The 14261-nt window shown below is 47.7% G+C and overlaps 4 protein-coding genes across 4 annotated transcripts; 1 reads left to right on the top strand and 3 right to left on the bottom strand.

Annotated features, from left to right (window-relative positions):
- Positions 1 to 378: 378 nt before the first annotated feature.
- Positions 379 to 1158, bottom strand: ABOM_002141 (uncharacterized protein; the record flags this gene model as incomplete). Its single annotated transcript, XM_022529271.1, has 1 exon — positions 379 to 1158. The coding sequence occupies one exon, from the start codon at positions 1156 to 1158 to the stop codon at positions 379 to 381; it is 780 nt and encodes a 259-aa protein (XP_022391929.1).
- Positions 1159 to 3706: 2548 nt separating this feature from the next.
- ABOM_002140 (uncharacterized protein) lies at positions 3707 to 4322 on the top strand (the record flags this gene model as incomplete). Its single annotated transcript, XM_022529270.1, has 2 exons — positions 3707 to 4140; positions 4301 to 4322. The coding sequence occupies 2 exons, from the start codon at positions 3707 to 3709 to the stop codon at positions 4320 to 4322; spliced, it is 456 nt and encodes a 151-aa protein (XP_022391928.1).
- A 3119-nt stretch (positions 4323 to 7441) lies between these two features.
- Positions 7442 to 9234, bottom strand: ABOM_002139 (glycoside hydrolase family 72 protein; the record flags this gene model as incomplete). Its single annotated transcript, XM_022529269.1, has 4 exons — positions 7442 to 8919; positions 8984 to 9009; positions 9067 to 9104; positions 9160 to 9234. The coding sequence occupies 4 exons, from the start codon at positions 9232 to 9234 to the stop codon at positions 7442 to 7444; spliced, it is 1617 nt and encodes a 538-aa protein (XP_022391988.1).
- A 4104-nt stretch (positions 9235 to 13338) lies between these two features.
- Positions 13339 to 13870, bottom strand: ABOM_002138 (uncharacterized protein; the record flags this gene model as incomplete). The annotated part of the gene is made up of 3 exons (XM_022529268.1): positions 13339 to 13502; positions 13555 to 13611; positions 13669 to 13870. The coding sequence occupies 3 exons, from the start codon at positions 13868 to 13870 to the stop codon at positions 13339 to 13341; spliced, it is 423 nt and encodes a 140-aa protein (XP_022391989.1).
- Between the last annotated feature and the right edge of the window lie 391 nt (positions 13871 to 14261).

Below are 14261 nucleotides of genomic sequence, written 5' to 3'. Positions count from 1 at the left end.
TAAGGATCATCCATGGCTTGACTTTTAGCCAATAGTACCGTCCGCGGGGCAAAAGAAAAATAACAAGCCAAGGCGAGGGATTTTTTTATTTTCAAATTTTGAATACAATTGGTCTCCGTCTAAATCATGCTAAAATTCTTGATACATGAGCCTGGGTATTTCATTCCAAAAAGAATCCACAAAGATGCCATACAGTGTGTTTACTAATTTGTTCAGACACAGTGATAAAATGAAAAGGTAAGGAACAGAAGAAAGAAAGAAATCCGGTAGAAATGAAACAGACGCTGGAAAGGCAGAGAATAAATAGAACAAGTATACGAATCCAAAGAAAAGAAGATCACCACAAGGAATGTTCCGTCAACTGTAGAGAGCAATGTCTCAAGCAGTGACAGCGACATTGGTGCTCCGCATATGCTGCAAGTATGCGTAATACATAAAGGACACGCCCGTGAGCATCAACTCATCCATGGCAACTCCACTGGTCGCCGGCGGGATCAGAATGTCCAATTGACCCAGCTTGCGCATGGAGAAAGAGGAATGCGGCTTGAACCTGGCCACGGTGACGTTGTTTTGGTCCACACATTCAAAATTGAGGAACTTCCATGCACTGGTGTCCTTCCATGTAAAGAATGTGTTGGGGAACGCCAGCGACTCATATGAGGTTGCGTTCTTCATGGAGCCGCGAACGCGCAGATGGATATCACGGCCATGAAGCTTGATATCAATTTCTGGCTTCAAAGCCCGGAGATGCACCGTGGCGATGGTATGGTTCGTTGTGGCATTCTTGAATTCCATTTGTGGGTTTCGGGTGTGCAGGTCGGCCGTATAGAGCAACGAGCCTTGCCCAAGATCATTGATAGCTAGATGTCTTGATGTCCAACTGGAGAACTCGACTTTCAGAGAGCGCACGGAATTCTGAGTGTGATGCGGCTGGGGAGGGTACTGAGGGTTGCCCATCATTGGTTGCGGATAGGGCTGGGGAGGGTATCCATATGGCGGGTTTGCTGGCATCGGCTGAAACTGTTGAGGATATGGAGGAGGTGCTGGTCCAGGGTGACTAGGATGGTACTGCTGTTGCTGCGACATTTTATACTTGTGAGATGAGAAAATCGGGTGCGAGAACCCTCTGGTTGTCTCATCGGTTGGATAAGATGACATGGTGTTCTGTTTGTAGAGTGTAGAGTATTGAAATGGTCTGGACAATGAATGCAGGTTTATGGTAGGAGATTGGTAGTGTAGAAGACTGATTGTAGATTGAAGATGCACTTGAGACTGTCGTTGTTCTCCTATGTTTATATCTACTTTGGGCTCGAATCTCACCCTACAGCGGCGCTAACCTCTTTTGGCGCCACCCAGCGCTCCAACACGAAGGCCATGGCTGATTGGTCGCCGATCCCGTGGCTTAGACCCATGTCTTCTGTATGATTGGCCTTTTGCCCGCTAAGCATGCATTCTGATCTTTTTTTATCCCCATTCGGACAGGGTTCCCCTCAGCCACCTGTCACTTTGAGCCCTATGACGCGGTGCAGGGCGATGCACTATCACACCATAGATAATAACAAAGACCTCTCAGTTAGTTCGTCTATCGCTAGCTCCATCAAGCACGGCATCCTGATAAGACCCTGGCGGATTGGAACAGACCTAAGAGGGCTAGAAGTCTACAGTGTAGTAAAACACAATCATACTAATGTCAGCCATATTCTCTGGCTCCGTAGGATAGGGACATGAATGCATTGGCTTATGAAACACGTTATTATGCTGACCAGATCGCTAAACCAAGACCAACATTCCAAGGCACGCTGTTCCAGAGCACTGAGCGTGAGCATCTCAGCTTCTCAAGAGTACGCCCCACAGGGCGACATGCATCTGTAAAAGCACAAGGCTCAGCGTCATGAAGCACCGGATATTCCCGGAGGCGCTTTCGTAACTAGCATCGCTGAGAGGGCGTTGTTGTTTCGCGCAACAAGCAGGTGGCATCTTGGCCGCAGAATTGTCGCCACAGAAGGTGAATCCTACATGTGCGACGGTCCTGTCGGTGGAATATGCACTGGAGCAGAAATTATAGGTCTCCGCTGCCTCATGGGTCATGTAATATGAGCCACCAGAGACTCTGATCGGAATCCGGTCTCTGCCTTCGATGACCATCCCTTCCGGGAAAGTCAACCTCCTCGATCTTGTACTTCTTGACTAGGCGATCCATTGGCCAGCTGACTCGGCATAGCATAGGACTGGAACGAGGCTGCATGGGCAGTACGTGCCATAAGAAATCCCAGGAGCGCTGTGATTGACGCTGCGAAGCTAAACGTTCTTTCTCCCATGGCACTAACGATCGGTAAGAGTCAAGTAAACAGGGTAGTCGTTCCAAGCGGAGCACCGCGATATAAAAGGCAATAAACCTAACAGGATAGTTGGGAGACTGTTGGAGGTCGTCGTTCATGGCAGAGATGGAATTCCGCTCCGATCTATGTGCGCCAATACCAGGGTATTCATTATGCGATTGAGATGACCAAAAGAGGGTACACGTTATCACTCTCAAAGCATCACACGCAACCGGTGTCTACAAGGATATGTTGGTTGTTGTTGGAGATTTGGGTACGTAGAGATTTAGAACGGAGATGAGCGAGGGAGGGGCTATCGAGAGGGCAGATCTTCCCAGGGATCTGCGGATGTCTGACTCCACCTCCTCTCTCTCTCTCAGCTAAGGCTCGGGGGAACTTGGTCATTTTGCATTGCCGCGAGATCATCCCAAAGTTCCTAAACCCTTTTCATATAGCCGAATGATCTTTCCCCCCTAATATATGGACCTTTCTATAGAGTCTAAGCTCCACCTCGATGGACGCAGAAACCAGGCCAGTATAACCGTAGGATGCTAGAACTGGCGCACCTCAATGGGACAAAGGGTTCCCAAAAATGCCTCAACAGGGATCATTGGGGACAAGGGTACAGGGCGAATAAGCGGCCGGAAGATGCAGGAGTTGACATGGCCACACAGGGCCAGTATCGGCCTAATGTCTGTCCTTAACGCCATGTGACCCTAACAAGGCTAAAGTGGGCTTTCTGTTATGATGGTCTGATTTTTAGATCTACAGGGGAAATGCTTCTCGCAGAATCCCAACTCCTGGGTGTGACGCTAGGCCTTTAACCCCTGCATACAGACGCTAAATTCTGAGGTAGTATTTGCACTGCCGCAGAAGAGACTATCATAGATTCTGTCAGTATTCCGTGTACTACCTTCAAGCGGGTCAGACACGTTATCTAACAAGTACTTTACTTCGAAACTCCAGGCGTCCTAAATCAAACAAATCAATAAAACGACAAATCGGGTGTTTGGATGCCGTGCTAGATGTATCTATCTCAACTGTCCTAATTCTCATCGGCCTTTTGTGCCCAAAACCTTGACCCTCCGCAGCAATGCAATTCTCCACTCTTACCTCAGCGGCGCATTCGCCAGTGATGCAGTGGCTGAGATCTGGACGGGCAAGGTGAATCATAGCGGCAAGCTGCCTATCAGCCGGTGGTTTATAGTACACATTACGGTCCAAGCGACCTACTGTTCAAAGTCTTTCGTGTTGAAGCTTGGTAGATCATATGGCGTTGCTTTGCTATATAAATAAGCCCTAGACCGTGACTAACTTACTAGTATGATCACTTCTAACCACTTTCCCGAATTCTCTCACAATAATCCTTGAAATATCAAAAGCAGAAAATGACTTGCCCAGCCCTGCCCGCTACCAGTCGCTATGGTCCCGACCCCAATAACCACCCCGACCAAAAAGAACTATCCAACATCATGAGCAAGCTGGACACCGGCTCGAAGGGCAACGCTCCCTTTGTTATTGGCACTGATGGCGTCCTCCGAACTCTGACCCTCGACAATGACGTGATTGACGCCATCGGCCTTCCACCTCGACTGATCAAGGCCTTGCTCGATCGGACCATATTTGACCAGGAGGATGAAGACAAATTTCGCGGCGCTGATGGAACAAAAGTGTCCCAGGAACAGTGGTGGAAGCCAGATCCATCGTTATTACCGCCACCATTGACGGCGGAGGAGAAAGCAGAGGCCGAGAAGGATTATGAGGAGAATAAGGATATCATTGAGGAGAATAGAAGGAAAATGGCCAGTGGGGAGTTGAAACGGTGCGGGGTGGTTATTCGGTCGGATTATGATATTAGTCCTCGGTAGAGAGGGGATTTCTACCCATGTTTGTCCCAAGGGTTTTATGATATGGCATGCTACTGGGACTCTTTACTTTGGTCAGTTGATATTGCTGGAATACTTCCCCCCGTTGTAAAGTAGGCGTCTGATGCCCTGTGCATAGAGTAACCCAAGTACCCATGTAAGAGGTGGGTTGTCAATTCTTGCATAACCCTTCTTGTATCGTGATCTTTGTGCCTAATATTCTTTACCATCTGTTGCGCAACGGCAAGGATCGGAGAAGTGTTTGTCTACACAGTGATCGACCCAGATGCAAGTGCATGTTGACGACAGCAGTGAGATAGTTGGAGACCCGATATTACTGTCCCTGGCATCGCTTCTAGTCCAAGTAATCGTTGTTGACTTTGTCCTAATGGGGACTTTCCGGCCTGCTGACACTATATCCCACAGAGTGAGACATTTCCTTATATCGGCGCAGCCTCGCAGGCACTAGATATGCATATCAATGAGGTATTATCCATAACCGATGCGCCAGGGGCGGGTGACGCGGACAACTATCCACCCCCCGGTCCAACATCCCGTATCTCGCCGGTACCCTTGGTGAGGGAGTGGAATCATCGTAGTATCGACTGACCCGGATGCAGCGGAGAAATCGCAGTTGGAGCTCCCTCAGAGATCATTGTTCCCCCTATTGTCTATCACGCTACTGAGGAGCAAAAGTCCGATGACCCTTGGTCTCTGTATGAAGGACGCTACACTGTACATTGTCTTCTTGGTACTTATAAATACCCTCACTGTACCCCTAGGTTATACCTCCTTCATCATCTTAATTGCACCCTTCTTGTTTTTTACTTCCTTTCTATTGCAGTTTCCGGTTATTATCCTCGAACAATGCGCCTTTCTGTCCTAGAAATGTTTGCAGCTCTTGTTGCCACTGGAGAGATCTGATGCGTTCTTTCGAAAGCGTAAACCCGACAGACTTCATCCACTTGGGCGACGACGGGGTCCTGAGACACTTCAACGAATCGGGCACTGTTCTTAACTATGCGCCGCTGAGTCCGCAGCAGATTAGCCAGATGCTTTCTGATACCTCTTCGCGCGACACAGAGGCAGAGAAGGAGCATCTTTCACAAGTCTTCAGTGGTGTGGATGGCCGTACTGTCAAGGGTCCAGCTCTCCTGAATCCTCCGGCGGAAATATACCCAACAAACTTTCTCAGCAACAGCCAAAAGCCATCAGAAATATCGGGAGTTCCGCGGTCTGATCACGGTCTGGACGCAAGACAACATTGCCCTGCTCGTCGTTGTACTCCCAAAGACAGTTGCAGCAAGTATCCAGGATGCACAACCTGCGTCATTAAAGACAATACTCATGAGGGAGTATGCGAATAGATAGTTTAGGCACACTACTACTTACTATAGTTGATAAGGAGCCATTGTCATGATTAGTGGCCTTTGGATATTACAATTCTTTGGACCAAGCAGGATACGTTGTTATTTACAAAGCTATCACTATGTCTGGCTATCACAATTTGATTCATGTTCCAATCATAACCCGACACCATCTATAGAGACGACTTAGGAGGCAACAAATCATGTTTCACAAGGTTTCTGTATTTGATCTTTGGGTGACCGAACCACTAAAGAGCTAGGATAAACAATCCTCCCTGGGCCCAAGTACCGGCCCGAATCAGATTGTCGTAACCAGCCTCGACCGAAAACCGATCCGGCTAGTGATTGTCTCGAGCTGTTTGCCTGTCTAATGCCTCCTCCTCTGTATCTACCTGTCCAAAGATTTATTGCGGATAAAAGTTCTCCCAATTACAAGTCGCTTCACTTTCAGGCGCAACAGGGGCGTGAAGCGGCCGAACGGCAACAAGACGAACACAAACTGGAGCAAGAGAAAGATTACTGCAAGCAATACTGCGCGAAAGTATGCAGGCGAAGCTAGCATTTGCCTGCTATCAGTCTGGTCAATAGACACGTTACATACCCCATAGTCTGGCTGACAGGCTATGGCTGTCAGCATTGGATCATAAGTCTCCTACATCGGTCTCCTAGACCCCCACCCTTGGGGTATTACACCCCCATTTGTTTTAGCCAAGGACCTCTCTAGAAGTTTGGTTAAACTGTCCAACTGTCTACCACCTGTCTAGATCTTCTGCTATTTCTAATCCGCAATGCCAATTGAAAGCAACGGGACAAGGCTCCGCTCTAGACCCTTTGGTGGGTTGGATCCAGAAGCCAAGATTGACTGGCACAAATCCACGATTCGGGACCGTCTCACTAGAATGATACCGGACAGCTTTTGTCTTGGACTCTTCGTTACGTAAGAGAGGGAGAGAGAACTTTCGTGCATACGGAGTAGAACAAATTGAGGGTGTAGGAATGAGATGGTTTAAAGATAAGCGTCACCACATGTTTGTCGTGTTTGTCCTTTTTGAGGGTCTGCTGCTTAGTAACCACCGGTTCAACTCAGCCCATCCAGACCATATCTTATAGCATCGTCTGTACTCCATAGCCCACGAGATATCAGTGAGGAGAGCATAGAACGTCTTCCACCCTGCGACTCATATCCTTGACATTCTTACTATCACCCTAAGTGCTTTTAGACTTCCCTTTTAGCATTTTACTCATAAAGCACACGAACATGTCTGTTCCATCACTCGCTAGGGGGGATATCTCTCTCTCCAGGGGTGTAGTCCAATTTACACACAACAATATGAATGACATCTTCCTACTTGGACTGTATTGAATCAATATTCGAGAACATAAATCCTCTGGTGTATTACAAGGTATGGAAAGACTGTAGAACACAGTTATCATGAAACTGGGTCGCTTGGGTTCAGCAACGACTGCATTGCGACAAGTTGTCAAGGTGTAAACAACAATAGTAGGAACCAGTTGATGTGCGTAATCATGCTGTCTATGCATTTACGTCCATACGGCAGTTTTGTCTCATGAGCAAAACTCACATTCTTCGATTGAGCTCGACTCTAGATGCTTACAGCTTACATTGGTATGCGCATACCAGATGCAGTAAAGGCCTTCGAGTAACTTGTCTACCTGTTGGAGACGCTAATTTTAAAGAGACATGAGTTGCTACGCCAACATCCAAAGTATCGACAGTGAATCCGCTAAAGTAACGCAACTGTTGTTATGAAGGGCAATAAAGTACAGTGGGTGAAAGGTTACACGCGGTGGAGAACGCAGAACAGTTGGATAGAGACTAAAAGGAATGAACTCACGTCAAATCACTGAAATCAGTGTAGGCAATAGTCGCTCACAATAAGATCATGCCGGAACCAGCCACTATTGCCGTCACCAGGTAGGCCCCGATTTGCCAAGCACCGGCCTGGACCGATCGTGGTGCTACCACGAGGCCAGCAGCAGAGTCCGATGTGGTGGAGCTACTGTCACTGCCGCTGCCACTATCACTACCACTCTTCCCACTACCGGTTGGCTTTGACGAGACTGTGCCAGTACCGGCGGAACCGGCCTGTCCCAGCAGCAACGAGCAGGTACCTGTGGGCTTGATCGCCTTTTTGGTGGAGGCGGCTCCCTTGAAGTCGCACGCCGAAGCCTGGTTTTCCTTGCTCTGTTGCTGATAATATTGGTTGAGGACAAACGAGAGTTGCTGCCGGGCACTACACATGGCGTAGGCACCGAACTTACCCTTGATCGCATCACGGGCGAGCCCATCACAGACACCTTCATGGCCGCAAATTATTCCGAAAAGTTTTCCATACTCCTGTTCCGATACTGAGTCCTTGACCACACATGTGAGACCTTCTTCCATACACGCGCAGAGATCTGCATTGGGGGTTGGTGGAAGGTCTTTGGCGTTGGCCTCCCAATCGTCCCCAATCTTCGGGCAGGTTCGAGCACTGGCAGTCGGGCGATAGTCGGCACTTTTCATGCCCGTTGCGGTCGCCTTTTGAATTTGAGACGACAAGCTGTTGAAGTCCGCCATGGTGCTGATTTTCGACTGATTCAGGGTGACCAGGCCATAGTTGTTACCCTCCTGGAAGTACATGTACACGATGCCACCGCTCCAGACATCATTCATTTGGTCGCTATAGAGCACTGGAACATCATCAAATGGCCGAGGTCGAGGATTGTTGCATCCATATTCCGAGAAGAAGGCGGGAACGGGGTAATTGGAAAATTCTTTGGTACGCTCCTCGTAGCCAGACTCCTTGAAGGAAGACTTCCCACACCATTCATAGATATTATAGCCGAACATATCAATCTGGCTGTCCTTGTCTCCACAGACGAGGTAGTCTGCGACCTCCGCACGAACTGACTGATCGTCGTCGGTAGAGTATCCGATCGCCAATGAGTCGCGGTACTTCTTCTGCTTGATGTAGGCCCTCATGTCTCGGACTGCTGCCCTGACAAAGGCAATAGCTGCTGTGTTCTCCTTGGCATTGGCAACCTCATTTCCGGTGAAGAATCCAATAACATTGTCATACTTTGCGAATGCGTCAATCACGTCTGTATACCGTTTGTAAAGACTGAGATCCCATTTGGGGGTTTCCCGCTCGATGGATTCGGTCGGGGAGGAGAGATCAGAGATGAGGTAGATGCCGGCATCAGCGAGCTTTTTCATGCACTCATCGTGGTTCTTCGATGGGTCGACGGCGTATGTCCGAATCACATTGGTGCGTAGCTTGGTGAAGTATGGGATGTCACGCTCGCAAGCTGATGGATCCGCAAGGGGGTCAGTATATTTCGTGTCGCTTGCGCCCGTGTGTTCCTCTGATGATGACAATTGTGGTTAATGAGATAGCATGAGGCACAGAGAGGCGGGGGCATCACATACGCTGGTAAGCAATGCCGCGAATGAAGCTGAGAATCAACGAATCAGCGGGATCCGAAACATTCAAGATGGAGCTGTATACTTACAATTGAGTGCCATTATTGCTGTAGAAAAATTTGGATCCCTAATAAGCGCGACTGTCAGCGCTACGATAAGACAGTCGCAATCCTCGCGCCCACCTTCGCGACAATAGTTGGCATACGAGCCAGGGCTGTTCCCAACACAGTGCCCAGTACGACGATGGAGAGCTTCATGATGAAACGGTGTTGTCGTAGAGTAGTAAGGACAGTAAAACAGAGCAGTTCACGGTAATGGTTGTTGTACAGAAACTCCTGGGGTGCTTACCCTGCGGTGGCTGGGGGTAATAAGAAAGACCAAGTGAGGTGAGGTGAATGATAAGGAGAGAAAAAGAAAAGAACCTAACGACAGAAGTAACAAGAGGCCTATAGGAAGCACACATCCAACTATTAATAAACCAGCAGGAGGGAAGGAACGACAGGAAGAATAGAACAATTGGCAAGACCAAGTGGGAGAGAAGGGAAACAAAATCAAAGAGGGCTACAACAGGTCACATTATCTGATAGACCCCAAAAGCGATGGTCATTGTCAGGTTTGAATCCATCTACCACTTCTAACCATGTCATCCAGGGTGATTTTGGTATATTTTACCCCTCTCTACTTCTGTATCGAGCGTGATGGAGAGTTTCTATACATCCAAGGGTCTTTATTGAAACCGTAGCAATAGAAAGGACAACTACTAAGGACACCTACGCACAATCCTCTTTTTCTGTCAAGGATGGCACTTGCTAAGAGCTTGTCGTCTTGCCCAATGTCAAACAATCCAAGTTGCTAGGCTTACATGGCTATTTTCTGTGGCCGAGAAGGGATCGATGGAAAGATTGATATTCTGACCGGTGGCTGGAGTGTTGGGAAGCACCATAGCAAGATTAGCAATAGTCTACTAGTAGTTTTCTTCTCCCTCTTTTCTTTTTCCTCAATCATTTTCCGTCGGTCGCATGTTACACAGAGGGGTTCTGACACCTCATCGTCGCAATTCTACATGTTGTACGAAGACATCCTGTTATATGACGGTTTGGCGAATTCTGACGCAAGTACAGGCAAGGATATTGTCCAACTTCTGTTTCTCCCCACAATGTAAGCGCTCCCGCCGGGTTTGACGTTTGACGGTGGCCTCTGGATGGCCAGAGTGACACGATTGAGGTTACATTAGGCCTTGGTTGTTCCCTAAAGAGATCTTTGTTTGGTGTTTATTGGAAGCGTGGCAGCGTCGTCGTCCCCACAGTATCCGCAGTAGTGCGAACAATATCTCTTTCATAGCTTTTGCCCAAAGCCATTAGCATCTCACTTTCTGAGACAAGAAGACCAGGGACCCGAGCTTCTGGGAAACGGCGTGTCCCTGGTTCTATGTCCGCCGGCTTTGATCTGACTCGAGCCAATCGATCGGGTCACCCGTACGATATTTATGGTTAGGATCTTATCTACCTGTCAGATGCGCCTTTATTCCGTATCTACGCAGCACTGAAACCATCCACATTTCGATGGCAATATAGATGAAACCCGGCTGAGGTTAGGGCGGAACTACTAGGGTAGGAATGGATAGGACGACTACTAGCAGTGGGCTGCACCAAATAACGTGCCGCTTCCGGCATATCAGGTCCAAGGAAGCTTTTCTGTAGTAAAAAACCGAAGCAATAGCTGGTTCAGTTGTCGCTGAGACTTTGGTATCCGGAGAGCTGCTCTTCGGCTAGCATATGGAAGTGTATGTGAAATTCACAGCTGGTAAAAGAATCACTCGTCTATAGCTATCTACAGAGCTACACTGCCCTACGTGAATGCTCCACAAGTATGATGGTTATGTTACCTGTACACCTACGCAGGCTACAAAGAGCAATTCCGCGATGGACGTGAAGAGTCAGTGCATGTCACCGGTGCGAGGTCATGGGTTCGTACAGGCTTATCCGGTCACACGATCTGAGGAGACAATTTCTTTGCATGTTGTTGAGTACTCAAAGTCCCTAAGGCAACGATGAATACATCGGCATTGTGGCGTGCTGAACGGACATTGAATATGATGACTAGAAGGGTATAAAGTACTCTCTGATCTCTAGTACGATGACTTTCTCTTTCCCACTAAGGGACAGCCTAACGAAATAATCTAGGGAACAATCAATAATATCAAGCAGAACAACAATGCAGCTCTACTACGTGATTCTCATTATGTTCGTTGGCTTTAGTGTCGCCGCCCCAAGTACTGAGCCGGTAGTCAACCTGGATGAAGGAATGCGTCCGGTACGTGTTCCATTATCTGGCCACTAGTGTTGTGCCAGAAGAGATTGACAAAAGGAACTATGATCACAGCCTTGTGGGATGCAGTATAACTCTTGCGGACTACGGAACCAACCCCGTTGCTGTACGGGCCTTTTCTGCGATCGAGGCACCTGCATGTTTAAATTTTAAAATATTGCAGGGGTTGTAAAGCTTTCCTAGTGAGACCGAGACGTACCTAATTCCAGAAGGAACTTGCTAATGTGTCACAGTGATATCTTTGAGTAAATGACCATTGGGATGGAGGCGATGTCTAGGGTCAGGCATCGATTGACAGCATCTAGTTCCTGATCTTGAAAGGGCCCCATTGTATACTCCCGAGAGTGTAAATTTGTTTGAATGATAGAAATAATTGAAAAAAGATATAAGGTACAGAGAGCAAAAGTATCCAGTGACAAAAAGTGTTGAATGCTGCCGAGGTGCCAGTGTTGTTCAGCACAATAAATATAGTGGCGAGGAAAGGGACTGGATAGGAGGAACCCTGTAGCTCAGCTAGATGTGGGTGAAGAGCTCCGGGAAAGGGGAACCTTCTTCCTGGGCAGATTGACTAACAGAGACCAGGATATTGAAGGTGGAAGAGGGATATAGGACCCGGTGAGCAGCATCGGAAGCATCATTCCGTTGCGTACCGCCTTAGACTTGGTCTAGGCATGGAAAGTCTGAATGATGGAATACCCCGTTGGTGGCTGACCTCCAGCTTCGTGATTTTCTAACGCATATAACAAGGCAATCGCAAAAGTGAAGGTCAAGATATCATTCACCATCCCTCTCCGAGTCATAAATCGCGGGATCCCTCGGCTCTTTCTTCGTAACAGCACCTACATCGAGGCTAAGCCGTCATTCACAAAGGTCATTTAGCCATCAACGGTGGCATTGTGTCTTGTGTATTTGGTTTGGGTTGTCCTTCATAGACCAAGCTTCCCGATGTCGGGATGCTGTCCAATTTATCTCAACATGCTCAATACAATGGGAAAATGTGCGTTTGCGTATTTTATCCGAGGACAACTCAACATCACATTACAGCATCTTTCAATATAGACGTCGAGGGCAAACTTTCTCCCAGTCATTCGTATTCCACATAGGTCAGGTTCGACAGTCCCTGAAACTAGGGATAGAGGCAGCTCTTGTATGTCAATACCTCGCAAGAAAAAGAAAGTCTGTCGGTTGCCATGAAGGATAAAGACTGCTGAAGACTGGTGAAGTAAATTTATGTTTATTAGTCGAGACAGTGGGCGACCATGGACGAGTGCAGAAATCTGAAGACGTAAAAAGGTGGATTTCATTTGCGATTTGAAACCTGAGGCATCAATCTTGCGACGAAAGATTGAAGAAAAAGAAATTCCGGTGCGGGGAATCGAACCCCGATCTCCTGTGTGAAAGACAGGTATGATAGCCGTTACACTACACCGGATCTTGTTATGAAAAGTTGCTTTATTGTGTTTTATATCCGTTTTAAACAATAATCAAGAGTTGATACGAAACAACAGCTTGAGAGCGATATAAACTGGTGAGATTGAATATCAATGCTTCTATGTTTTGTCCTGCTGAATAATTTGTGGCAGTTTAATCTTCTGTCTTCCTTCAAATTAAGGCTTATCTTGTTCTTAGGTTCTTCTTTATGTAAGAAGTGTTGCGATTGAAGAGCTCTAAGAATGTATATATATTGTTGGGGATAGAACTCAAGGCAGGACCTCAGCATGATATGGTTTTGGTCAAGTAGGATTCACCTATATTTCTTTTCAATATCTCGTGACAGAGCCCATCCAAGCACTGCGAAGGGCATAGGCTTTAACATATTGATTGAGATTCCTCTAATATACACTTTACAAATAGTATTATCCCTCAGAATGTATAGGACTTGCGAACTGATAGCGCCGCCGCTCACTCTACGTTTGTGGTTATGCAAGATAGATTCTTGATGTACATACTGCCAAAGTTGCATTAAGCGTTCCTAGCAATGTAATCTATTATTATAGTTTCCAGACGATTGATCCAGGATAATGCGTGTACACCTAGATGCTGGAACAACTACCCCCAATTCCCCCGAACCGTAGTAAGACATGTCCATTTACCGAGTCGCGGATATCCTCCTCGTCGGACACCGTTCGTAAATTGCTACTTGCGGTTGCGATACTTGATGAATCTAGAGCTGAATGGTGAGACAGTTCAGGAGTCCCTGGAGATGTGACGTTAGCATCTGTATCACGAACTAAGTTAATGGAACCCACGCACAATGCCATTGCTCTCGCAGCAGGCGACCTGGTTATTGCAGTTGCCAAGAAGAGCTAATATGGGATTAGCGATGAACGCAGATTTCTTTTTTACCAGCATTCAAAGCTTACGAAGGCAGAGTGCCGGCAGGATGTTGAGGTTCAATCCCTGGGTGAGACCGGAGCAGCACTTGGATTCCTGGTTAGAGCTGCACTGGGAACCAGAGTCAGAGCCACCGGAGCCGCCAGAGTCACCACCATCACAGCTGTCACAGGGAGCAGCGCTGACGGCAGTAGCGACAGCCAGAAGGGCGATAACCGGGCGGAATTGCATTTTGGTAGATGAGGACTTCGACGTGGAAGCGGACGAAAGGCGGAGAAGTCTTTGCTGCTTAAGAAAGAGGACGAAGCGGATAATGGACCTGTGTGTCTGATGAAGAAAAGACAGGATTGAGCAGGCTGGTACGCAGTATTTATAGCTGATCCGGGGCTAGGCAGATGATTGTAGTATAACATTTGCGGTCTGCCTGGCTTGATACATTTCGCCTGCTTGAACCAACATATTGCCATTCCAGGTACCGATTCCTCGCCCTCGGGCACAAAAGTACGATAGGTGGTCAAACCGTTGCAGGGAAACATGCCACTCTAAGAGGCCTAGAACCTGGTGGGTCAGCGCATTGGATGCCTCTGGTTGGCAGATCACTTGAGCACCCCGGACGGGTGTT

Source organism: Aspergillus bombycis (genome assembly GCF_001792695.1).
Source record: "Aspergillus bombycis strain NRRL26010 chromosome Unknown contig00017, whole genome shotgun sequence".
Taxonomy (NCBI): Eukaryota; Fungi; Ascomycota; class Eurotiomycetes; order Eurotiales; family Aspergillaceae; genus Aspergillus; species Aspergillus bombycis.
Note: the sequence above shows the minus strand (reverse complement) of the source record. Positions and strands in the feature narration are given on the sequence as shown.